The 27932-nt window shown below is 40.9% G+C and overlaps 1 protein-coding gene across 2 annotated transcripts in view; it reads left to right on the forward strand.

Annotated features, from left to right (window-relative positions):
• The window catches only part of LOC124172899, a 96212-nt gene extending 68737 nt beyond the window's left edge, over positions 1–27475 (forward strand). For both annotated transcript variants that reach the window (XM_046552403.1, XM_046552404.1), the window contains 2 exons: positions 4380–4731; positions 27231–27475. In XM_046552403.1, coding sequence (XP_046408359.1) covers positions 4380–4731; positions 27231–27291 — 413 coding nt within the window. In that variant the 3' untranslated portion in view covers positions 27292–27475. The remainder of the gene's footprint in view (positions 1–4379; positions 4732–27230) is intronic.
• Positions 27476–27932: the final 457 nt, after the last annotated feature.

A 27932-nucleotide genomic window follows, 5' to 3' on the forward strand; every position in this document is an offset into this window, starting at 1 on the left:
GGAATATTTAGTTTTTTATTTTTAATTACTTAAAAACCAATTTTAGGAAACAATAGCAATATGTAAGAAGTAAGATATGCCGTTGCATGTTCTCTGATGAATTCTGTACATTTTGGTACCTTATTTGTAGAGTTTGGTTGCGTATATGTTGAGAAAAAGGTATCTATACAGTAGAAATAATATAGAAGATAACAAAATTCAATTGTTGAAACCTCACTATTGATACCTTTAAATTTTCACTCCAAAATTCCTCGGCGGGTGACTTCTCGTCGCAGTATTTCTCGCAATCACGGGTATTTTGCATGTTATTCACGAAAGACAAGACATGTATGGAAATCAGTAGATATTTAGTGCAATATCGTTGCTGATGATTTAAATGTCGTACATGAATTAAGCAGCACGAAAAGGGAAAAGCACTATAAGAAAGAAGCACTTTTATCTATTGATTTCATTGAAAGCTGCGTGATAGTATCTAGTCAACTTTTTTGAAAAATCTCTCAAATGAAGGCTGAACTGCAGCTTTTTTCTTCTCTTGATAAATGAGCCTATAGCAAGCTGTGTCTCTCTAAAAATAAAAACCTTGATTAAAGTCAACACTGCGATCGTATAGGTTCGTATTGTCCGCATTTACTGCTACATGAAACAGTTGAATGTTGGGATGCGCAGGAAACATCGCAGGAATTTAATAAAATTATAGACCAACATATAAAAGTCTGAATTTAGCGTGCGAAAGTCAATTAAAAGGTGTCAATTTGGAATGTACGAAAGTGCAAATTGCATAAAAGTTGATTGTAGGAAAGTCCGTCTGTATATACTAAGGTGGTGTGCTTGGATTGGAAATCGGCCAAAGCCAAATAATTTTTTATGCTGAATTTTATCCTTGGTGGCGATAGCTTTGCACTTGTGCGCATACTCGGGCATACAAAGTTGTCTTTTACAGTACTTTAGAAAACAGATGGTTAATATTAAATTCTAATGTTTTTAGTTCTTGTAAAATCGGGTGAAAAGCTAATTCCAACCTAGCTCGAATTCCGTAGGAGGGTCCAAAAATATGCAATGAATTTGAACGGTGAATAATCCTTTTAAAAAAATAGTGAATTTTATAATTTAGTTAGCGGGGGAACCCTGAATAATAATCTCTAAGGTGGATTCATACATGTAGTAAGGTGGTATACAGGCGGTCCTCGACTTCCGTACACTCGACTTTCGTACAATTCGCACTTTCGTACATTCAAAATTTACACCTTTTACTCGACTTTCGTACGCTAAATTCGGACTTTCGGACGTTGGTCTGTAATTTTTTTAAAATTCCCGCGATGTTTATTGTGCATCCCAACATTCAATTGTTTCAAATGGCAGTATCGGCAGTATTTGCGAATAATACGAACGTATATAATGAAGGGAATTATTGGTAATTGAGTCTAATCTAGGTGATTTATTTGGGAGATAGACTGCCTGCTATAGGCTCCTTTATCAAGAGAAGAAGAAAGCCTTCATTGAAGATATATTTCAAAAGAAGTTGACTAGACATCATCGAATAGCTTTCAATAAAGCTAGTAAGACCTTCTTTCTAATTGTGTTTTTTCGTTTGGGTGCTGTTTAATTCATGTGAACCATCAGCAACGATATTGCACGAAATATCACGCGAATTCCGTATGTCTTTTGTCTTTTTTGAATAACATACGAAATATACGCGATGACGAATGTCACCTGCCAAATATCAAATTTTGGTGTAAAAATTAAAAGGTGTCCAGAGTGCGGGTTCAACAAATACATTTTGTTATGCTTCTTGAGATGTCCTTTTACAGTAAAACCTCTTTACATCGTAATGGAGGGGACCAAAATTTGGGCAATTTGATGTATGGAGGTTCACTATAGAGAGGTTTTAGTGGAAGGCACCATTTTTTCATATCCTTGGGAAATGAAAGGTGCTACTATCTTTTTAATCATTAAGTAACTATATTTAAACATATATGCATGCATAAGTGAACATATATTTACAGTTACACATTAGGAAAAGGATTACACAAAGGTAAAGTAACTAGTTAAAGAGGCCTTTTTAGAAAATAAATTAGTTATTGGTTTTGCTTAAAATTTTTTTCAAACTCTTCCGAAATAATGTTTTCAATTACATGAGCACTTTTTAATGTCATTTTCACTATAAATAAGTCACCAGCTGTTTTCGTTAATGCCTTTTGACCTAAGAAATTATTCAATTTACTAATAGTGTTCGGAGGAAAGTACAATAGTTTTATATTTCTCAACATAATTTCTTCATCCTCGTACTTCACTGCCTGAGTGTTTTAATTGTGCAGCCTAGATAGACAGTTTATGTTTTTCCTTGGTTGTTTAAAATAGATGTCAGGGTGAATGATGGCTTTCCAAAGGTCACTGCTACATCTTCCTTCTGCCAGCCCTCGTTGATGGCTAGAGAAATAGCTAATTATGTGGTAATGTCAAGTAGTCGCCTTCTTTTATTTCTCGAATCCATCATCAGCCTATGATTAATTAAGTAATTTTTATATTTTATGGGCAATAATTGAAAATACTCCTGATAATATCTTTTAGAGAACTGATTTATCATTCTTATAACATGTGACTTGTTAAAAATTATAAAAATATAAATAAACATGTGACTGCTGCAAAAAATAGACAAGAAATTGAGCACAATTTTGAAAATTTCATTGAATTCTCTCTCTCCAAATTATAATGCATTCTGAAGAAAAAATCTGTCAGGGGTACACAAAAATGCTAGGTCTGCGAAAGAACGTGATTTCCCGGCGAGAATGCTGGGCGAACTACTTTAGAATGCGGCGGCGACGGTAAGAAATTTCATTGCCCTACCGCATATCAGCTAATTAGCTGTCTCCTTCACCTAACATTGTCGCGCATGGATTGATGTTTGTCAGTATTGCTAGAAATTGACATCCCGGACTCCCGATGGAAGAGTCAGATTTTGCAGCATAAATACGCAGGCAAGGCATATGTCGCTAAGCGCAATAAATTATAAACTACGATCGTTCACGAAAGCATAGAAAAAATTACCAAGGCGGTAGTAAGAAAGTGCTACACTGGGAAATGTGGGAATGAAATAATTGCAAAATTGTATTTGATTTATTTCGAGTTGCAGTATATTCATGAAATATTTTCATTTTAGAAGCAGAAGTAGCAATGCGGTCGAGTAATTCTGTCTCCATGGATGGGAGAGAAGTTGGTTGAAATATTTTCGCCAGCAAGTGATTATAAGCTGCGCTGGTCGCCTCTTTTATTAACTGAACATTGTATGTAAGCACTTACAAGAAAAGAAAGCCATAAGTAAATGAAAGCGATTGCTATCGCAAGATTTTGACCATGATTTGAGAGAAAACAATGTCTTCTGTCATCATCATCATTAACTACCACTTAATATGATTAGGAGAGTTGGATGCCTTTTTCTTATTTACTGTTAGGTATGCTCTCATATGGAACAAAATGGCCCAAACTAATGGTTAACGTGAAAATTATTAAAGATGTATAAGAAAAAAATAAGCGTGAAACATTTATCGCTAATAATGTCATTCCATGTTCGTTATCGCGGCTGCATTGATGGTCTCTAGTTGTCTCGGTACGAAATGCGGAGGTAGTTAGGCCGTCTTGGGGGTGTCTCGTTGCTATGATATATAGAGGTTTTACCATATAAAGAGGTTCACTATAGAGAGGTTTGCCTATAAATTTACATGTAAAACTGACGGGACCAGAGGGTTGGTATGATGTATAGAGGTTTTCGATGTAGAGAGGTTCACTACATAGAGGTTTTACTGTATTTATAGTGGACGTAATAAGTGGAATGTCAACTTGAACGCCAAGAGGAAGTTTCACTCGATAGCCAACGGAGTTCTTGTTTTATAAACTTTTATTTGCATTTTCTGCGTATTTTCGAAAGAAATTGGACGATTTGAGGAGTTTTATTAACATATTATTAAAATTAAGTCAATTGAAATGAATTCCGTGAAAAAAATGTTTTAGTACGTAAATTCTGCTCTTATGGAACGTAACCCCTAATTAGTATGGAAGTCAATGGTTCGACTTTCGTACATTCGACTTTCGTACAAGTTTTCGGGAACGCATTGTGTACGAAAGTCGGGGACCGCCTGTTCTTGGATTGGAAATTGGTGTAAGCCAAATAATTTTTTTATGCTGAATTTTATCCTTGGTGGCGATAGCTTTGCACTTGTGCTGTACAAAGTTTTTTCATGCAGTACCTTAGGAAGCAGATGGTTGATATTATATTTTTAGTTCTTGTAAATCAGGTGAAAAGCTAATTCCAACCTAGCTTGAATTCCGTTGGAGGGTCTAAAACTGTGCAATGAATTTGAACGGTGACTAATTCTACACACCAGGTGCAGCGTTTGCGGCAAGCGCTTTGCTCAGAGGGGTCACGCCGCTCTCCACACCCGCATCCACACGGGAGAGCGGCCGTACGCCTGCCCGGTGTGCGGCCGTGCCTTCTCCCTGCGTGCGCACCTTGTTCGTCACGTGGCGCTGCACCAGAGGGATGGTGAGATGGGGCCAGGGAGGCTGCCTCCGCTGCCGAGGAGGGATCGCAGGGGCTGGGATGGCGTGGAAGTGGTCGGTGCCGACGAGGAGGAAGGAGAGGGTGCAGTTGTCGGCACAGAGCTGGCAGCGGACCGCGGCATGCATGAGGAGATGGAGTACGAGTGTGCGGTGGAGGAAGAGTATTACGTGGAGGAGGTAAGGGTTGTACATCGTAGTGATTAATTCTTCTCGGGTTCCCACATAGCAATGGACCTCTCAGAGACTTCTCACTATGGTCTTGAATGTCTCAGAGATGTAGTCGTGAGACGTTCAGGAATTAAAAAAAAAAGTATTTAAACGCCATCAATGCCACCCATATATATTTTTCGGTGCAATTCTGCAGTTGTGTTTATGAGAATCGTAACTTTTAATATGGGTTTCTTATTTTCAAAAGGTCTTCCATCAAAAATTTATCACTAAAAATGATCGTGATAAGTAAGCCATAACTGGATAATTTGCATTTAATTATTTTTTGCCTACATTTTTAAGCATACCATAATACAAACTCTCAGGAGACATCTCACATTGAGACCATTTTTTTCGGACATATTGACATCTCAGAGATGGATCTGAAGCTCTCAGAATGTCTCTTGAGAGGTAACATGCGATATTCGAGACATATCCGAGACGTATCTCTGCTGTGTGGGTGCTCAGCCAGGTTAATTCTATCGTGTAAGCCTTACGAAAAAATTCATGGTGAAATAATTCTTGGAGTAAAGGTCAAATGTATAAGATGCAAAAAAGTTGTTAGCCAGCTTTTCAGTTTATTTAAAACTATCATCATGAATGAAAACATGAAAACAATATAAAATACAATGATATACAATATTTTTACGTAAATAAATGTTACGAAAGAGATTTTTTTTGCTCTAATATAATTTTAAAAAATTTATAAGAAGAGGATACACAAAAAATTTTGACGTACCTTAGCTTCACACATATTTATTGATATGACGTTACTAAGCTATTACCAAACCTAGTTACCATCAATTAAAAAAATGGTAACTAATGGTATGGTAATGGTAATGAATCAAAATTAATGTAATGTCTTGACTTTCAATAATTTTTAAAATTTCTAACTGTTCCCTAGAATCCAGTACAATACCCTTATAAATGAATATACCGTATAAGCTTGTGTAAGAGGCGCACACGTATAAGAGGCGCACCCATATTTTGAGGAAGGAAGCTATAAAGAAAAAAACATTTTACGGTATTTTTTTTATCCTATCGTGCGGTGTTGCAGACGTATGCCTGGAATTTCGACAGTTATCGAAATTTCCTCTTTCAGTACTATTTGAAAGAGGAAATTTTTATAACTGCGGCGGTAATAGCGGCATAAGAGGGAGTAGAAAGAGTTCCGATCCTCTCTTCGCATACGTCATCGCTCTACGTTGCTTGTCCTACTCACGAACAATTTTGTTTAAAAGCTCTCGCAGGAGTATTGCAATAGAATTGCAGCCATGAAAAATTTTAAGGCAAAACACGACAGGCACATAGCATGAACCTTCCCAAGAGATAGGACAACAATCGGGGCAATCTCAATGCCTTAGGATAATAACCACGTCGTAGATTTAAGGCCCCTTGCACACACACCGATTTTGGACGGCCGGTAAAATATCGGCTGTCCACATTCCAATGGTGAACAATGGGAGAGCATTGGAGCTTGCACACGTACCGAACACGCGCCGGCACAGGCTAAATGCCGGTTAGCTGCCGGCTATTGTCACTGTGGATCGCCGTCGCCGGCTCAAAAACATAGCAACTTATCGTTTGACCGGTAAAAATCCGGCGTGTGTGCAAGCATCGGCCGATATTTTACCGGCCGTCCAAATTCGGTGTGTGTGCAAGGGGCCGTTTTTTTCCTTTCCGGGACTCCATAGGAAAATAGGAAATTATCAAGTTACAGGGGATCAATGGAAATACGTTTCATCCCTACCCCATCTCACCAACTGACCTTTTTCGGTCTACCAGGTTCAATTCTCCGAGTTTCTGGAGGTCAAATGCTAGGTGAGTCACCTTCTGAGCTCGAAAATATATCTCGATATCTTTCAGCAATTGTATGACACGCACGAGGTTATAAAAAGAATTAGACCTAACGCGACGTATATCTGACAGCATTTAAGTTTTTTGAGCTCTAATTGATTGACACAAAGATTTATAGCTAAAACAAGGCTACTAATATTCAACTTAGTCCTAACAGCACAATTTCGGAAGAAACAAGCGTAGCATAAGCGCATTCAAACAAGGCGAGACGCGAGAAGCCAAGGGTGAAATATGTATTCCAGGAGTAATAACATGTCGATTTAGGCAATAAAAAAATTATTGGAAACCTCCCTGTTAGTAATTAAAAATTAGGAATTAAGATTTCATGCTAACTTGTGGAATGATTTTCCCCGTGCATAACGACCTTTATTCGATAATGATATTTATTTAAAAAGATGATTCAATTATCACCGCTTCTGCCATTTTCACGCATTAAATAGGAAATTAAAGCTTAACAATATGGTTGTAAACAATAATTACGATTAATCTAAGTGTGATGAGCATTGTTTGCGTTAATGTTTATTCCTAATCAATAATTTTAGAAACTGATCAACAATCGTTTCTCTCAACAACCAAATCAAATATCCTCCTGGAATACATACATGCAAATGACAGAAAGCAAATATTTGTGTTTTTGACCCTGTTCCACCAATTTTAAAAATCTGAAAAAAATTATGATTAAACTTTAAGATAGGGGTAACAACATATATTTTTTTCGGCGTGTCTATTGTTTCCTAAAATTTTTAATTATATTTTGAAACTTTCAAACGTATGTAAAAGTTTAGGTTTTGGTTCTAAAATTTTGAAAAAAAAATCAGGATGGTAGACCACAATAGTATACACAATTTAAAATCAAGAAAGTGATTTTACAAAAATAAAAACTGGAGATATGGTTAAAAAACTAAAAATCGTGTTTCAATTTTTTCTGCGGTTATTTTCCATTGTTGAGGCCTGAAATTTTGGGTAAACACATAATTTTGGTTGCACTTTAAGGGTATATTTTTTATTTTTCAAAATATCGGGGGGCACTTTTCACCATCTTAACCTCCTAGACCCTTTACATGTAAAGCTGACGGGACCATAGGGGTGGTATGAAGTATGGAGGTTATGATGTGAATAGGCTCACTACGTAGAGGTTTTACTGTAATGCTACGGTGCACTCTCGATTGTTCGGGCTAATGATGGGGAAAGACGGCACAAATTATTGGAAAACAGGGATAACAGAAATTTTCACTTTAATGTCCTGTAATGTTCATAATTGACGCAAAACAAACAATATATTATTATGCGGTTATTCTGTTATTTTAGTGCTTCCCGGACTCATTGAGAGCTTTCTTCACCAGTTTGCAATATTTTCAGTTATAACATGGTCTTAAATAACATGACGATAACTTGTTTACACTCATTTGTTCTAGAAAAACTTGATTTGTTATAGAAATATTTTGTAAATTCTTGATTTTTCAATATTTTGTTTTCTTATATGTAGGAGAATAATAGGATGGTTGCCTATTTTTTTTATTTGCCTAAATTGTAATATTATTACTCTTGGAGTATGTATTTCAGCTTTTAGGTTTTTAAATGATAATATCTAATTTTTTGCGATTAAATGATAAGTAAAAAGTGCACGAAAATGCAATGGCTAAGTTTGAATGCTGGTAAAATCCCGTATGATGTCATTCTGGTTCAGGCCACCGCCGTGTGAGGCTATCTTGGTGTGAGGCTATGTGCACCCCTACGATGCAGGCTGCTAGCAGGCAGCAGATTGCCCTGCTAGCAGGTAGCACTTGGCTTAATTAAGGATTATTAATACCCTATCAAACGAAGGAAACTTCTGAACTTAGGTAATTTTAATGGGTGATTATTAAGAGGTGTTTCCCTGAGCTCTGTGCCACATGCATGTATTGGTAATCTCAAACGATGTAAAACTGCTACAGTAAACTTTCGATTATACGAAGTCAGTGGGACTGGAAAATTGGCACTTCGTAAAATCGAGTTTCCTAATTTCTAACCTTTTTAATAAGTGAAGAAAAAATGTTCGCTTTTATTTCCTCCGCCCTTTTCTGTCTTTAGGGACCTTATTTTAACATTTTCGGTGGTTATTCACGGTAGAATTCTTAGGAAAAGCTTTTTGTTATCAATTTATGCTGTGAAAGATCGTTAAATAATTACATAAACCACCATAAACTTCCCATTTCTTGTACTTCAATATCAACGATCGCTTAAGATTTTTTCCCGACCAGTTTAGAAAACGTAATCAAATAATGAATTGCAAAGTTTATTATAAGAATTTAATGTTATAAATTTGTGGTTAGGAGCGAATAGCAGCTTTTAAGTATGCCCAAGGTATTTATTTGTTTCCAACACCCACGGAATTTTAGCGACAGCCGGCCTAACTGCCATTTATGTCGCCCTCTATCGCTCAGTGATGAGAAAAAAAAGAAAAAAAAAACGGTCTTAGCCCATTTCCAAAATAACCTTTGTAAGTTAATATTTCGAGTTACTTCGTATTTTCAGCAGAATGTGCTATCTTTTCAACTAGTTATTTTCACTGAGATTCAGTTACGATCATAAATTATGTAGGGTATGATTATCTTCTGGTGACTATTTGAAGTACATTCTGTTTGAGTTCTCCGTCCGACTACTGTGCTCCATCATCTTTGCAGACGTTGCTATAAAAGACTTTATTCTTCATCAGGACCATATTCTTCATACTGGGTGTGAGGTGACATGTTCATATAGTATGTCTCTCTTCTTTTATGCCGACAGGAGCAAGTAAATTCTGTTTGAGTTCTCCGTCCGACTACTGTGCTCCATCATCTTTGCAGACGTTGCTATAAAAGACTTTATTCTTCATCAGGACCATATTCTTCATACCGGGTGTGAAGTGCTATGTTCATATAGTATTTATCTCTTCTTTTATGCCGACAGGAGCAAGGTTTCCACCAACTTGCATAAATGGGAATCAAATTGGGGGTCCAAATCGTTAGCCAGAGCAAAATGTCTTATTGTTTGGAGGGCAGCGTATACTTCTTTTTTATTTGGTGAAATTACTTCCTCACTTTCATCTTCGTCGTCACTGCTATTATGACTAGTCCCAACCGCTGCTTCTTCCGACACAGGTACCGGCATCGAATCGTCGCAAGCCTGGAGATCATCATCTAGCGCAATATGATCGCTTGATGTTGCACGCTGTGCTCCTGCTTTTTCCAGATATTTTTCAAAATCATCTTTTAAGCCTCTAATCTCCTCCGCGATTTCATCTGCTGCAGCTTCCTGAAGGTATAACGTAATGAATCAACCATAGCCATGATATTATAGCAGTAAAATTACTATTAGGTTAGTTGTATCAAATACCAACCTCGGGAACATCCTCATGATGTGCTATCAAAGGGAATCCGGCCGATTTCCAGCAATTTGCGATTGTAGTGGAGGGAATCTCTCTCCAGGACTCGGCTATGGCGCGGATTGCATGTATCATCGTCCATTTTGGGATGTTATTCATTTCTGTTCCCATTTCTAAAAGCAGCAAATAGATTTGAAAGAATGATAATCACAAATAAAAATATCTAAATCGATATCCAAAAGCACATGACCAAAATAGATGAATGTATACATACCGATTCCATTGCAAGTAATACCGCACAAGCTTCTTCCGGTACAGGACTTAAAAATTCTGGATAATGCCTTGGTGCAAGGGCTGGGACTTGCTAGTCAAGATCGGGGGTAAAAAGAGGACTCGAACATTAGCCAATTTTAGATCTTCCACGTATTTATGGACGGTGGCATTATCCATGATTAAAACAATTTACTGCTAATTAAAATTAAATATTATAATTTTTCAAACAATTAATTCAGGACAATAATATTAATAATAGACTTATAATATAAATTTCCAAATACATAGTATTAACTAATTTTTCGTATCAAATACGATCAAACGTATGAGATAGCAGAAAATGTTCTCCTGGTTCATTCAAAATCATTGTTCAAAGATTGTACAAAAATAAACAATGCAGTCATTTTATACGCATATATGCATATGTTTGAAAAACTAATTCAGTTTTATGATATGTATAATGTCTATTTACTATCTCCTGGACAATCTCAAATTAGAATGTAAAAAAATAATTGTTTAAACAAAATGTGAAATAACAACTTAAGTATTGCAAATACATAAAAAATAGTTCATCATCATTAGTCAACAATCCTAAGATTGGTTTGACGCAGCTCTCCATTTCTCTCTCCTATCCGCTAATCTCTTCATAGCTACATATTTATTCTCTTTTACATCCTTTATAACCTGTCCTATATAACTCATTCGGGGCCATCCCTTGCCCTTTTGCCCGTCTTCATCAGACCATCGTGCCTCAAAATGTGGCCAACTAAGTTGTCCCTTCTTCTGCTTAATGTTTTTAGGAGGCTTCTCTTTTCTCCCACTCTCCTTAGCACTTCCTGGTTACTCACATGGTCAATCCATTTTATCTTCATCATTTTTCGGTAGCACCACATTTCGAATGCTTCCACTCTTGACTTCTCTGCTGCTGTCAACGTCCAAGCCTCGCTTCCATAGAGAAACATACTCCATATGTAGCATCTGATGAATTATTTCCTTACTTCTATGCTGGTATTTTCAGCTTTAAGAAGATTCTTCTTTTTGTAGAAAGCCCTCTTCGCTTGCACTATTCTACTGTGTATTTCTTTCTTGCTCCGTCCATCGCTGGTAATTCGGCTTCCCAGGTAAGAGAACTCGTTCACCTCTTCAAGCTTATGCTTTCCTAGGTTAATGTTTGTTTTAGCCTCCTCTCTTTTGCTGCCAACTAATATCTTAGTCTTCTTTTTGTTGATTTTCAGCTGATATCTGGCCATTGTCCTTTCCATGCTTGTCAACGTCTTCTTCAAATCCTTCTCTGTCTCAGCTATGACTGCTATGTCGTCAGCAAATCTCAGCATACTAATTTTTTCTCCGTGGATATTGACACCCAAAGCTTTCTGCTTGATTTCGTTGATGTCTTTCTCAATGTAAACATTAAAAATTAAGGGGGAAAGCGCACAACCTTGTCTCACCCCTTTTCTTATTCTCGCTTCTGCACCATTTGGTCCACATTTATTCGCAGCTACTTGGTTTTTATACAAACTATGAATAATTCTACGATCATTGTAGAGTACCCCGATTTCTTTCAAAATTCTAAGCATTGAATTCCATTCCACGTTATCAAAGGCCTTCTTTAAATCGAGAAATGCTATGAAGGTTGGTTTGTTTTTCTCCATTCTCTTCTCTATGATCATCCTAAGAGCCAAAATTGCTTCCCTTGTGCCCCTCCTTTTCGTAAATCCGAATTGGTCCTCATCCAGGAATTCTTCTGCTCTTCGTTCAATTCTCCTGTAAATGATTCTTGTCAGAATCTTCGACGTCTGTGTCGTCAGGCTTATGGTCCTAAATTCTTCGCACTTCTCAGCTCTCTTCATTTTGGGTATGGGAATGATGATGTTCTTCTCGAAGTCGCTAGGTAAATCTCCTGTTGAGTACATATTGCAGATAGTTTTATACAGTTGAGTTAAGACCTTTTCTCCTGCATTTTTTATTAACTCTGCTGGAATGTCATCTATTCCTGGGGCCTCATTCTTTCACAGGTCTCTTACTGCAGCGTAAAATTCCGATCTGAAGATGCTTGCTCCAATATTATCCTTTTCAACTTCACTTTCCTCTTCGAGAACTTTTGAGCTAAGTTTGCTCCCGTTGTATAATTCCTCCAGGTATTCCTTCCATTTCTCGGCTTTGTCTTCGTTTTCAATTAGAATGTTTCCATTCCTGTCCCTTATGCTATTACATTTTGTGTTTCGTTCCTTGAAATGGTTCCTCACTATTCTATAGGACGCTTCCACTTTCCCTTTTACGAGGTTATTTTGTACGTCCTCACATATGTTCCTTATCCACGCTTCTCTGGCTTTCCTCGCTTGGCAGCAAATCTCATTCCTTATTCTCTTGTAGCAAGCCTGTCCTTCCTCAGTATTCGTATTCTTATACTTTCTCCTTTCTTCAATGAGGTCTAGGATTTCATCCGTGATCCATGGCTTTTTCTTAACACATTTTCTTATCCCTAGAACTTCTCTAGCGGCCTCCTAAAATCCACTTTTTATGGTAGTCCAGTTATTCTACACTGAGTTTTCAGACTGATCTAGTCCTATCTTGCGCTCCACTACTTCTTGAAAGGCCTGTTGATTTCTTGGCTCCTTAAGTTTCTCTAATTGCCAGGTGTTCTTTGCTGATTTCTTCGATTTCTTGAATTTCAGATGGCATTTCATCATCACTAGATTATGATCACTGTCGATATCTGCCCCCGGGTAGCTTTTACAGTCCTTTATCTGGTTTCTAAACCTCTGCTTCACTAAAATATACACCCATGTCTCGTATAGCGCAAGGGATGCGTTCCTTGGGGTCTTTGCGCTATACGAATTTGCGTTATACGAGAGCGTTTTAACATTGGGAAGATAGGGATGCGTTCCTGGTAGCACAGGTCTTGGGTATTGAATTTCCTCTAAAACATATATATTCCCATAAATAGCCTTAGAAAACATTATTTATATAAATGTTTATAGTCTAAAACATCTTTAAAGATAGTATGCACGCATTTGAAGACTTTTATTCACGTTAAAAAAAATTCTTACGTGCTTTTGAAATTCCCTTCTGTCGTGCGGGTGGGCTAACATCTGCTATCTCAGGGGTTCGTAATGCATTGCCGGCAGTTGTCGATTTTTCAAACCAGTCTAAAAACAACTATTGTGTCACCCAGGCCCTTTTGTCGCTCATCGAAATGACAGGCAAATGCTACTTTGAATGCCATTTCATAGCTAGCGGAGTTTATTATTGATAAATCATTTTAATTTGAAGTCCTCCGAGTCATTAGCAGCTATGTGAAACAGTCTTTAAATGCCTTGAAACCTGACCCAGGTTTTCTTTCCCAGAAAATTAATGAACGAGAATGCATTCTTTTCCAAAAGAATATCGTCCCGTCAACACTAAAAACTAGTTGAGGGGGAAAGGAACCACTTTCAATCACAGCTTGGACTTCATCAGAAAATGTTGTGGTGACTGCGCTATCAACACTTGCAGATTCACCTGATATCGCCGCACTGAAAATACCTGCTTGCCGTTTAAATTCTGGAACCAACCGGAGCTTTCACTAAATGTCTCGGAGCGATTACCACTTTCGTCTTTTTGTACTGATTCACTATGAACTTTCCGTATGTGTAGACCGCTTGGTTGAAGTTGGTGCGGCTGAGGTCACTGATGTTTTAACTTCGTTTTTATTCAGAATAAGGCATCGTGCGTTTAAACTTCCGCGCAATACCGCTTTGACGTTCTCCATTTTCAAAGCAATTGACCTCTTTCAATTTCTCTTCTAGGTTTATGGTTTTTCTTGATAACTTCTTGATTTTTCTACCCGCATTCCTATTTTTTGCCATTTTCTCTTGGTCCTTACTCTGCATGGCTCTATCGAAATCACCTTCTACTGCTAAACTGTATTCTTGAGACGCAGAGGGCCTACGACTGCGGGGAGGGAACGAAGCTATTGTGTTTGAGACTCTATAGTGGACCCTCTTATATGTTGACGCTATTCATGCGCCACTCGGCCACCGCTCCATTTCTCCCCCATGAATACCGATGACCTTGAAGGCTTTAGCGTAGCCCCTCTACCTGGAAGTCAATCGCCCGCTAACCTATGACGGCAAAAATTACGTCTCAACCAGTATTGCTAAAAAAAACTCATTTCCACTAGCCCCACGCTTAATTAATGATCTAAATTAAGTCATTCTGTTAAGGAGACGAGATAAATTACTTCGGTAGGCCGGCTATCTGGACCCAATGATGAGTAATACTTTTGGCCATTGCACAGCAATGGATTTCGATTAATACATAAACAAAAAAGAAGATTTGAGGCAAGCAATAATATTAATATGCGTAAAATGATAGAAATTTCGTGTGTACTTAGCGCAAGTTCACGTTTTATCACGAGAGCGTTAAAGATATTTGATTAGGCTACACTGCGTTGCAATGTTTTCCCGAGGAACGAATTTGCGCTATATCGAAATTGCGCTAATCGAAATTGCGCTCTACGAGACATGGGTGTAGTCTAGTTGAAATCTTCTTTTGTCTCCTGGCATTTTCCATGTGTATCTTCTTCGCATGTGATTCTTAAATAGAGTGTTGGCAACCACTAATTTGTGTTCTGTGCAGAACTCTAACAGCCTTTCTTCTCTTTCATTTCTATTTCCTAATCCATATTTTCCGGTTATTCTTCCATCCTGGCCTTCGCCGGCGACAGCGTTCCAATCACCTAAAACAATTAGGTCTTCTTCACCCCTTACCTTTTTGATTACTTTCTTTACATCATCGTAGACGTCTTCAACTTCTTCATCCTTGTAGTCTGTCGTGGGCATGTAGACCTGTACCACTACGGTATCTACCGGCTTAGTCTCTATCTTCACCATAACTATCCTTTCATTGTACTGTAGGAAGCTTTTCACACGCATTCCGGCGCTCTTTCTGAGCATTATCCCAACCCCAGCATTACCGTTCAGGGATCCTGTGTGTATAATCCTATAGCTTCCACTCCAAAAGTCTCCCTCCTCAGGCCATTTCATTTCGCTGATTCCTAGCACGTCGATATTCAATCTTTCCATTTCCACTTTAAGGTTTTCTAGCTTGCCGCAAGTCCTGAGTGATCTCACGTTCCATGTACCTATCCTCATAACTTTATCACAATTGACCGATGTACCCTCTGGGGTAGTCCCCGCCCGGAGATCCGAATGGGGGACTAGTTTACCTCCGGAATTTTTTACCTGAGAGAATTCCATCATGTCAGACAATTTAAAGTTGAGTAACTGCGCCTCCTCGGGATAATAAATAGTTATAATTTCAGAATAAGCGGGTCAAAAGCAATAAGAATAGACCTTTAGGTCAAATACCGTATAAGCGTGTGTAAGAGGCGCACACGTGTAAGAAGCGCACCCTTATTTTGAGCATCGGAGCTATGAAGAATAAAAATTTGCGGCATTTTTTTTTAATGCTATCGCGCGATGCTGCAGACGTTCGTCTGGAATTTCGACAGTTATCGAACTTTTCTCTTTCAATATTAATTAGCGGTAATAGCGGCATAAGAGGGAGGAGTAGAAAGAGTTCCGATCCTCTCTTGCATAAGCCGTTGCTCTACGATGCTTGTCCTATTCACGAACAATCTTGTTTAAATGCTCTCGCAGGAGTATTGCAATAGAATTGCAGCCGTGGAAAATTTTAAGACAAAACACGACAGGCACATAGCATGAACCTTCCCAAGAGCTTTGACAACAATCGGGGCAATCTCAGCGTCGTAGGATAATAACCACGTCGCAGATTTAACGGAACCACACTCGGCCCTCCATCAGCCAATGCCTCTGCCGTTATTTTTCCTTTCCGAGACCCCACAGGAAAATAGGAAAACATCAAGTTACAGGGGAACAATGGAAACGTGTTTCATCCCTACCCCGTCTCACCAACTGACCTTGATCGATCTCCCAGTTTCTGCAGGCCAAATGCTTGGTGAGTCATCTACTGAGCCCGAAGATATCTCGGTAGCTTTCAATAATTGTATAACACGCACCTAGCATTTGGCCCGGCGCGCACAGCACGGCGTTCAAAAAAAGAAAGAGATCTAACGCGACGCATATCTGACAGAATTTAAGTTTTTTAAGCTCTAATTGTTTGACACAAAGATTTATGGTTAAAACAAGGCTACTAATATTCAAAATAGTCCAAACAGGACAATTTCGGAAGAAACAAGCGCACGTTACGGACGCTGCTGCCGCTGAATTTTTTATCGTCAGTCGCCGCGAAATACGTGAATTATTACGTGCGCGTCACGCGCGAGTATTCTTTCCTCTGTGCTTCGTCAATTTCATTTGCCAAATAAAGTATAGCGTCAAGACGCAACGCGCCTTGTGGCGCGATGGACGAAGAATCGAACGATTCGGACGCCAATGGACCCTGGTCCAACGATGATGACAGCCCGCCTTCCTCTCCTGAATCCCACCTGCAATCCTCGCCTGACTCTCCGCCTCCGAGCCCACCTACTCCGCCATCCCATGCAATCAGCCCTGTTCCTGTCAACCCTGTTCCTGCCTCGGTAAGTCCGGGCATTGTTCCTGATTCCTTTCCTTCTCCTACCTTAGTCCCACAATCAGATTCTCTAGTTCAAATCAGTCTGCCTGCTGAAAAATTAAATGACCCGAAGGTCAGAGCAATTCTTGGCTTACCGCTTCTTCCGTCAACTGACCAGCCTGCTTCACAGGATCCATTTATCACTGATAACAATAGAAAACGCAGAAAATGGTTCAATTCCCCACCTTTGTCTCCAACTCCACTAGCTACTAGCAATAGATATAGTATTTTAGATCATGAGCACGAAAATGGCCCTCTTAAGGCCCCTCAGGCCAGCAAAAGTGACCAAACGACAGTAAATCACGTTGAAAAGAATGGTTCTCCAATGCTTACCACTCAAAACGGCCTTTTTCAAGACCGCAGCAACAATAATGCCCCTCAGGCACCGAGGAAATATAAGATTCCTCCCATCTTTTTAAAGGACCAATCAGATTGGTCGATTAAAAACAGAGCCATTATTACGGCCACCTCACGGCCACCAATTTCTAATTCTACTGGGTCACAAATTCGAATCCAATGTCAATCTCCGGACGATTTTCGTGCTCTCATTAAGTTATTCAATGATAAAAAATGGGAATATTACTCCTACCAATTAGCGGAGGATAAATGTAACTACCTTGTAATCCGTGGCCTGCTCTCAGCCACTACAACTGACGAAATTCGCGATTCTCTTCTTGAAAAAGATCGTCCAGTAGACGATGTAATCCAACTGCGAACTAGTAGGCCTCTTAAATCCGAACGTGACCGTCGCGAGCGCCTTCAGCGCGAAAATCCAAACGCTGTACTGCCTCCTCTGCCCGTTAGGCTATTGCCCTTGTTCCAAATTAAATTGCCATCAGGTGCCGTAGTAGACAACTACAAAAACATTTCCCACCTTTGCGGTCTCGCAGTTAAAATAGAAACTTTCCGTCCGACGCCAGGTCCCCCGCAATGCACTAAGTGTCAACGCCACGGTCATACTTACAAAGCATGCGGAATGCAAACCCGCTGCGTTCGATGCGGAGGTGACCACTCTCATACAGAGTGCCAGCTCTTCAAGCCAGCGCCTGCTAAATGCGCTAACTGCTCCGGTGAACATCCTGCCAATTACAAGAAATGTCCGCATTACCTGTCCTTTGCGGAAAAAGTCCGTAGCAGCCGCCGCCCGCCAGCCAATCCGCCTGTCCTTGAAGAATCTTCTTTTCCTCCGTTAGAACCAACTTCAGCTCCCGTTCCACCTGCTTCAGCCGCTTCTCAGCAACCGCCGACTTCTGAATTCAATTTGCCATCGTTTATCACCTCCTTCCTAACTTCAGAAATGAAACAAAAAGTTACCACCTGGCTTTCTGGACTTATCAAGAAACTTCTTGCCCCATCAGCACAACCAAAAACTGAAATAATTATTAATGAAGTCATTCAATTAGGTCTCTCATTGCTCAGCGATGGCTAATCGACCCGCCAATAAATTAAAGATATTACATTGGAACATACACGGCATTCTAGGAAAGCAAGAAGAACTCCGTCACCTTCTTCAACTTCATTTTATCGACGCGGCATGCATTCAAGAAACATGGCTTAATCCTTCGAAAAAAATCTACTTTCCCGGATTCACACAATACAGATTGGATCGCGCCGACGCACAAGGCGGCGGCGTTTTGCTGCTAATTAAATCGAATATACCGTCTTCCCAGCTGCCTTTTCAATGCAAATCCAACGTAGAAGCAGTCGGCGCCAAAATCAGGACATCGTTAGGTGACATCCATGTCTGGTCAGCCTACCGGCCGCCCAAACCTGCCAAGAAGGAAGACTTCGCCGCGCTCAACTCTCTTTTGAGAGCCCGGGCCATTGTCGCCGGCGATCTAAACGCAAAGAACTTCAGCTGGGGCTGCGTATCAAACAACAGAGCCGGCAACATGCTCCTCGCGCTGCAACGACGACGCAACCTTGAGATAATTGCTCCTGAATCTCCGACCCATTTTGTACTTCGCGGAACCAACGACATTCTGGACATTGCCCTTTCCCTTAATATTCCTCCGGCCGGCCATTCTTCTACTATAGACTATCATTCATCCGATCATCTGCCGATTCATTTCACGATTAATTGCCTCCCAAACCAGAAACCCCTCAGTAAGCGCTGGATTAATTATAATAAATTCTCGCGATTGCTTGGCGACAATTGCCACACTCTTCAGTCGCGGCCAATTGCAACCCGGAAAGATGCTGACAACTTCATTGAACAACTCACCATTCTCATTCAAGACGCCGCGAACGATGCAGCATACGAAATCCCAGAAAAATCCCTCCCCGAAGCCCTGCCGGCAGCAATTCTTCATTTAATCCGTAGACGCAATCAAGCCCGCAAGCTCTGGCAGCATTCCCGTCAGCAAGAAGATCGCCGAATTTTCAACGCCCTTCGCAATCGTGTACAGCACGAAATTTAATTGCATCGTAGCGAAAATTGGGATAGAAAAATAAAATCACTACGCCATGAAGATGGCACAATCTGGCCAATAGCGAAGGCCCTGCGAAAACCGCGCCGCCAGATACCTGCCCTAAGCACTCCTTCCGGCCGAGCCACAACTGATGATGAAAAAGCCAACATTTTCGCAGCCATTCTCGAATCAAGATTCAAGAACACGCTACCATCAGAGAAGGAAGAAGATTGCCAGACATCTTGGCGGAGCCTGCTTCACTGTCCCGCATCCGCACCTGACTTCACTTCTCCGGAGGAAATCAGCTCCATTCTGAAAAGATTAAAAAAGAAATCCGCGCCCGGCCCTGATGGCATTTCTAATCGTCTTTTGCATAACTTGCCGACCAACATGCTCCCAATTCTTACTCGCTTATTCAATAGTTTACTTAAAATGTCATATTTTCCTACCGCTTGGAAATTAGCGAAAATCATAATGCTTCCGAAACCTAATAAACCACTTTCCGATCCGACTTCCTATCGACCAATCAGTCTGCTTAGCACGTTGTCCAAACTATTCGAGGCAATCATTCACCATCGTCTCCGAAAGTTCCTGCAAGAGAATGACGTCATCCGGCCGGAGCAGACCGGCTTCCGAGAGAAAGCCTCCACCACACATCAGATTCTTCGTCTCGTCGAAGACATCGTCGCTGGCTTCAACTGCAAACACATCTCTCATTGTGTTTTCCTGGATTTGGAAGCCGCCTTTGATCGCGTCTGGACCCTGGGCCTGATTGAGAAGCTGATCAACCTTGAAATTCCCTCCTACCTATGCAAACTCCTTCAATCCTTTACCTGCGACCGTTCCTTTTACGTTAAAGTTAATTCCTCTGATTCCTTTTTCCACCCAATTTCCTCCGGCGTGCCGCAAGGCGCCATTCTCTCCCCAACCTTATTTAACCTCTACGTCAATGATACCCCAACCTTTCCTCAAACCAACCTCTATCAATACGCTGATGACACCACCATCTTGGCCCAGGGTTCAGATCCCTACCGGACCGCCGAGACGCTGCAAGAACATCTAGATGAATACCAAGAGTGGGCAGACGAATGGAAACTAAGCGTTAACGCCAGCAAATGCACCCACGTCATATTCTCTCGCCGACCTAAAGCCGGAGAGGGACCACAGCTGTTCTACGACGCCACAAGAATTCCTAAGAGTCAAACTGCAAAATATCTCGGCGTAATTCTTGACAAACGTCTTACATGGGCTAGCCATATTAGAACGCAGACTGAAAAATCCGTTGGAATCCACACCGTGCTATTCCCATTACTAAAATCATCATCGCCGTTAGCTTTAAAAACAAAATTATTGCTCTATTCCTCCACTATTAAGCCGCTGCTGACGTACGCTTCGCCGGCCTGGTTGCATGCTAGTGCTTGCCACCTAAAGAAAATACAATCATGCGAAAATAAACTAATCCGAAAAATAGTTGGCGCACCTTGGTTCGTAAGCAACCGTCAAATTCGAAAAGACTTACGCATTTGCCCAATATTGCTCTCACTCAAATCTGCTCTGACGACATTCCAAAAATCCTTTAAAAAAACTAAAAATAAGCTAATTGAGAATCTGTGGGACTATGACCTTCCTGCCAAATCCACGCATAGATACCCTAAATCAGCCATTTCCCATTCCCATATTCCTTTCCCTACCTAATCCTTCAATGCCCGGACTGAAACTTTTCACCAAAATAACTCATCTATAGTATATAAACCAACCCCGTTCCGGAAACCTTAAGAAGACAGCTGATTGGCTGGGTGCTTGAAGAAAGGTATAAAAGAAAACTCCGCTTGGCTTGGCTTGGGAAGAAACAAGCGTAGCATAATCGCATTCAAACAAGACCAGACGGACTGGAAACTTTAGGCAACGCAAACTGCGTATATCACATTGCTGCGCCTTCGCCCCTTCGCTTTGAAGGCAACGACGTCACATGCGAGATCGGACGTGTTCTTCCCGTGCTCCTTCGCTCATAGCCTCGTAGTTTGAAATACGGAGGGGAGGGATCGCGCTCCTTCCCTGGACCTCTCCTTCCGCGCTCTTCACTTAAAAGCATTTCTGATTTCTTCCATCCACAATTTAGTCCAACAATGAACACACTCGTTCGTATTTTTTTAAACGCAGGTTTTGACACCAATATAATTTTCAGTCGCAGTAATCCTCATATTAGCGTCTGAAGATGATTTTTGGAAAATCAGGTCCTCAGCGTAATGGAAATTACTCAGCAAGACAGATATTGACTATTAACTAGGTATGTCCTTCAAAAATACACGTTTCTCAACTTTTGATAACCGATTACTATATGCAGTATAAATGCCGCGAGATGCCCACTCGTGGCAGTAAATTTAGCGCGCCCTCCGGAGCAAAAAACCTTGCGCGATCTTCCATGTTCACCTCTGGGGTACCGACGTAACGGCACGATGCTTACAAGAAAAGCAAACAGGAGCATTTTGAAAATACGTCACTAAGGGAGAAACTCCCCTGCCTGCCGCTTGTTTTTGACCGAGGATTACAGATGACTGACTCACACTGAAAACCAAGGCCACTCAGTTCCCCTTAGACTTGCGACCGGTGAAGGGGAGGGGGGAAGATAAGAAGTTTGTGTAAGAGGCGCACCCTCATTTTCGGCTGCAATTTCTAGGAAAAAAGGTGCACCTCTTACACGCACTTATACGGTATATGCATAATGACAATGGCGTAGTTAATTTTGGCCAGCTTTTTTCGATTTGGGACCACTGTGCGGCGTAGCCGTTCAACTTCGGCCGTCCGTCGAATTTAATGGCTTTAGCCCGTCGAACACCCAGAGAGGTAAGAGTTTTGTAGCTCGTTTTATTCCGCACATCTATGAAAAAACTGAAGCATCGAAGACTTCTGCAACCTCCACGGTTATCCTGAACCGAGGAAGGCAAGGACGTTAAGATGTTAAAAAATAAAGAGATAAGCGGCACGAAGGAGGGAGTGGTATCAATGAAACGATTGAAGAAGTATGTAACGTGATTTGTGACAGTGGTATGAGGAAAGATGAGCGAAATGGGCATGGAAAGATAACGGAATTAAAGGAGTAGACAAGAGGGAATGAGAAACATCGTTGATACAAGTCGGGGCTGCACTGACTACAGGAAAATACGATTAGGCCATGCGTTAGATAACTTTCACCGCATCGATTTTTGTCATCAATAGTGGTATTTCATTGTTATGGAAATAAGACATATGGACAAAAGGTTGTATGAAATTCTGTCTTTTGTTTTCGATCGCAACAGTGGAGATTTAAACTAAGGATAAACAAAGATAAAATGGAGAAAAAGGCCCGCGATGAAAGCCTTAATTCGTTCAAGAGTTTTCCCTTTCATGACACAATTACGCTCAGTTTCTCACTCTTATTCTGTTCGTATTTTGTCTAGTGATGGGTCGATTCCAAAATTTTAACGATTCCGATCCCGATACTGATATTTCGATTCCGATTCTACCAATACTGATTCCATCGACTCTGATGCCACAGGCTCCAAGAAAAATATCACTTAATTCCAGGCAACAAGACAACCACGTAAAAAATTATTACTCTGTATTATTAGGTACATGAGATTCATGATAGCGTTTCCTGTCGGCAGATTTGCTGGACCTACTAGCCTCGAAAGCTCTGTAACAGCAACTTACTAGACTCGACATTCGTAATGCTACTCTCGCTCGAGTCTAGTGTTAACGACTCGACTCAAATTTTCGAGTACTCGCACATCCCTAGAAGATTGTGTTTTGTTATTACAATTACGTGGCGCAAAAATTCAAATGACTGTTGGAAACACAGTCGTATATAAATTTGTTGTTTGAAGAATCGGAATTGATTTTTCACCTTGGCAAGTACTCATTTTCGATTCCGGTTCTTGGCCGAGAATCGAGGAATCGAGGAATCAAACCGACCCATCACTAATTTTGACCAAATATTAGATGCATAGAACTCCACAATGAATTTACACTTCCTAAAAAACCACAGTCGGCGTGGTATCCTATAAAGGTGAGATTTGAAGGCACGTATTGTTGATACTAAAGACTACTCTGCCGATCAAAGAATGATATAAAGCGATACCTAGGCGAAATGATCGTCGCCGGCCATTGTTTTTCGCGTTTGGGATGGAAAGCACCCATCGGGTGCTTTCCATTCATCGACACACGTCGACACAAGTCGACTTGCGTCGCGATTTTCGTGTTCCATTCTGTGTGTGTCGCCGACTGTTGTGACACAAGTCAACAAACGATTACGCGTAGGAATTGGAGAGTTAAAAACAGTTACCGCGAGTCGGCACAAGTCGGTGCGTGAGTCGCATGAATGGAAAGCACCCGATGAGGATTCCCATCGCTATTTTTCATCACTCGTCCGGTCGCTATAACTGTCCCTAAAACCCCATATCAGCCAATCAGAACGCAAGCCCGTATGGAACGATTGCGGTGCAACGTTTGACAATTGTGGGAACAAACATGCTGTATGTTTTCGTGATGCGGGTCCCATGACAACGAGCTGTGATATCGGAAATGATGCGAAAAGCGACGGCGGGAGTGACCGTGTGATTCAGAAAAATGATCACTGGAGCGATTGCTTTTCGCGACGGGAAAAGTGATCGCGTTAGTGATCACTTTCGCGACGAAAAAAAATGATCGTGTGATTCAGGCTTAAAAGAATGGCTGCTGAAAAAAGTTGACCATAATGCAAAACTGTGCATTTAAAATAACTGTTAAATTATCCTGTATAATGGGACCTATAAAATACTATCCAAATGCAACACATCAAAACAAAACAATATTTAAAAGAGAGCACCTTCCGACAAGCCTCTTGGGCTCAGCACGATCATGGTATCAACATATTTCCTCATTTTGCCACATATTTTATGGAATTTCTACCGAAACGGCTTCATTTGTATCAATTGCATAGACATCGTAAAATTCTTATCATTATTCGTAATTGATTATGGCATACAGCAAGTATCAATATACTTACAACGTTTATCTTATGATGCAATGGAATTTAAATCTTTATCCCATGTCGCTATAGCGAAATGGGACTGCAATGTCACGGTTTTGAGCCCAATTATAGTAAGGGTGATGTTTTTTATTATTTAAATTGGCATTTTTATTGCATAGAATAATGCACTCAGTTTTTTTTCATAATTTTTTCCTATTTTATTTTGCAAATTTCTCGGCGGGTTAATGTCTCACTTTTGAAGCCAAATCTTGAGCCTTGCGCCTTGTGCGTCCAAATCTGCCTCAGTGCGTGGCTGCATGGAATAAGGTGGAGTCGAGGGACGGTAGTAGCAAGTTTCGATCCTTTCTTAGATGACACATTTTTAAGGAGCAAGCAGAGAACCAACTTCCCGCCTCGTCACCTCCAGATAAGCAACCATTGGAGTGTTAGTTTTGGGGTTACGCTCAGGGAGGACTCTAGTGGGTATAGGTTTGCGCTGGGATTATTTGCCAAAAGGGCCTACAGAGCAGCAGTTGTGCGGGAGGGACCTATGAGTGAGAGAGTGGTAAGAGGCGTATAGATAGACAAGGCTTTTTCGTCGTCATAATTTCACTTCTTGAGGTAATTTTTGTACTGTAAATCGATTGATTGTTAGTAGTTCGTCGGAGACGCATCAAGGGAACGGGGTGATGAATTAAGTAGGCAACAGTACATTCTACGACATGCTTTATTCACTATACCAAACCGACTGACGCCTCCTCCACGCGCGTCCCATCCGCACAACCGTCGTCCGCCTCGTGTATGCTGACCCATCATCAGCACCGTTCCACCCCCCACCCCTTGAGGTGAGCGTTCACTCCTACCGTGGGATTGCGAGTCAGCAACAGCGAGCGACGAACGGAAGTCGACGGGAGGCGGGGAAAATGCAGAGCAGTCATTACATTACTCCCCCCACAAAGAGAAAAATTGACACACTGGAAATTTTTCTACAAATCATAAATTGCATTGAAAAGTCCAGCCAGCAAAAGAATAAAATTTCTAAATGGTAAAAAGAGATACAGTGAGTACAATCTCCACTGGCAGATAACGGAACTAATGTTAGACACAAAATTAAAATATTGATGATCCTAATCACTAACTAATCAATGACTCGCCATTTCTTCAGGCGTATGTTTAATCAACCCACGAAATCCACAGACAAAATATTAAGAACCAAATCCCAGAAACACCCATATCCAAAATTCACAAAATTACTCCCTCATCCTTCACCACAATTTCTCCTGCAATTAAAATCAAAGGAATACCCACAAAAGACATTTATGTTACTCAACCCACGAAATCCACAGACAAAATATTAAGAACCAAATCCCAGAAACACCCATGTCCAAAATTCACAAAATTACTCTCTCATCCTTCACCACAACTTCTTCTGCAACTAAAAACAAAGGAATACACACAAAAGACATTTCAAATTAACACATTAGTTCAATGTTCTTCATGAGGTGAAATAACCGTGACAATCAATTACTTAACACCACTACCCCAACTCGATACCCCCGTCACATGCCCACCTTAAACCATAACGCCACAAGTATGCCGTGATGGCCCCCAGCCCGCAGGCTAATAGCACAAGTAACAGCGTAAAGCACACCATCTTCTTCTTCTCACGCTACTTGCGGGGGCGCAAATTATAACCCTCTTCTATGGGGAAATCACTCCTCTCTCCCTCCTCCTCCCCCTGGTCCTCGGTCGATTCGGAGGGAGAATTCGGCGGTCCTCGGGATCTCAATGCATACGGGGATCTGGGCGGGAGGGGCGGCGGCAAGGGGAAGGGTGTGCGCTCGCCGAGAGCGTCTTGTTCTTCAGGGGCGGTCACCACAAGGGGGTTTGGGAGGGCAGTGGGGCTAACTCTTCTCTCTTCTTCGCTATCAGCTGTACCGGCAGGCGACGTGCTGTCTGCGGAGCCCGAAGATGAGGGGGGGTCAGAGCGGGAACGGAAGGGGACGGCTGGGGTGGAGTATCTGCCTTCGTCCGCTAAGAGTGAAGCGTTGGTGCGTCGGGGGCAAACTTCACTGTCGAAATCACTCCATTCCCCCGAGCTTTCCTCTTTATTTTCCGGCGCACTTTTCCGTGGTCTTCCCCTTTTTCTCTCCCCAGTGGGAGGGGGCGGAAGTGACAAGTGGGTGGGATGGGGCTTAATGCGATCACGGTGAACAACCACTGTGCGGTGCTGCAGTTGCAATTTTAAATTAGCGGGTGGCAGAATTTCAATTCCCTTATAAGGTCCTTTCCAAGGTTTGTGAAACTTCTTTACCCACCCACTCCTCACCGTCGGGTCACTTAGGTACACGAGGTCATTCACCTGATAATGTTTTTGCTTGGTGACCTTCGCAGACCTTGCTTGTTTCCGATGAGCCTCCCCACTATTTTTATGACACTTTTCCCACATTGTAAGCAACCTTTCGTTTAAAGTGGCAACGTAAGTGTTGTCCAAAACAGGGTGATCCCACACTGCACACTCAAACGGACCCCTCATTTTCCTCCCGAAAATTACCTCATATGGAGAGAACTTAATGCTAGAGTGCCAGCTACTATTATATGAACAGACAGCATAATCGACCCAGGAATCCCAATTGTTTGACTTACAGTTCACGTAATGGGAAAGGATTTGGGCGATTGTTCGATGCACTCGTTCCACTCTCCCGTTGCATTGAGGGTGAAAAGGGGAAGTTCTCAACTTGGAAATTTTTAAAAGTTCGGCAACCCTTTTGAATAAGTCGGAAGTAAAATTACTTCCCTGATCAGTGAGGAGTCTACCTGGCACACCAAATTTAACCCTCTGGAACACGCAATCAAAAAATTCCGTGGGAACGCGCAACGACCTGAGAGGTCGTTTTCGTATTTCCCCGCAGAAACTATATTTTATTTTTCAAGTATTGCGAAATTCTGTTAATTTAAACTTAAGAACTGTTGCGTATTACTTTTTTTGTGGTTGATGTCGTCTCTGGTCTTCCACCAGGTCAGGTATTCAGCTACCGCCGACGTTTTACTGGATGACATCGGCGTCCTCAGAGTGTTGACGCCGTAATTGACGACGCCCGAACATCTTCACTGGTCTAAGACCTGGAAGACTTTACCCACATCTTATGCCGGGAAAACGACAAATCCTTCATTACTTTATTCAAAAATGGATAAACTCTAAAATTTACAATACATCAGGAGGTTACACGGAATGAAATAAATTGTTGAAGGAACAATTAGTGCAACCAGGAAGACAAAATAGTAGATTTCACCGAGGAGTGTAGAATTTGAAAACAAAATTCAAAATATCATTTTTATTGAAATTTAATGGCATAAATATGTTTAAAGGACATTTACAGGAAATATTACTGAAGAATAATTATCATGTTACCATTCTTAAGAGCTTACACATTGTTTATGTTTATATCATACTCTTTTCTTTGGCGTTTCAATTGAAATTAAAATCACACTATATGCCCTAAAAATCACGACAATATATATATAAAAGAAACACATCAATAAATCATTATGGTTATTTATAAAAATTTCTTCTTAGAGCAAGAATTACATATGATTACCGCATGCTCAAGGCACAAATACGTGTCACAAAACTTGCAGCTGAATCTCATTGATTTTTCCTTTTTTTCATGCTTGTTAGGCATGCACTTTTTCCTCTTTACCCCAGGTGTTACAGAATTTG

Source organism: Ischnura elegans, assembly GCF_921293095.1.
Source record: "Ischnura elegans chromosome 13 unlocalized genomic scaffold, ioIscEleg1.1 SUPER_13_unloc_3, whole genome shotgun sequence".
NCBI classification, from domain to species: Eukaryota; Metazoa; Arthropoda; class Insecta; order Odonata; family Coenagrionidae; genus Ischnura; species Ischnura elegans.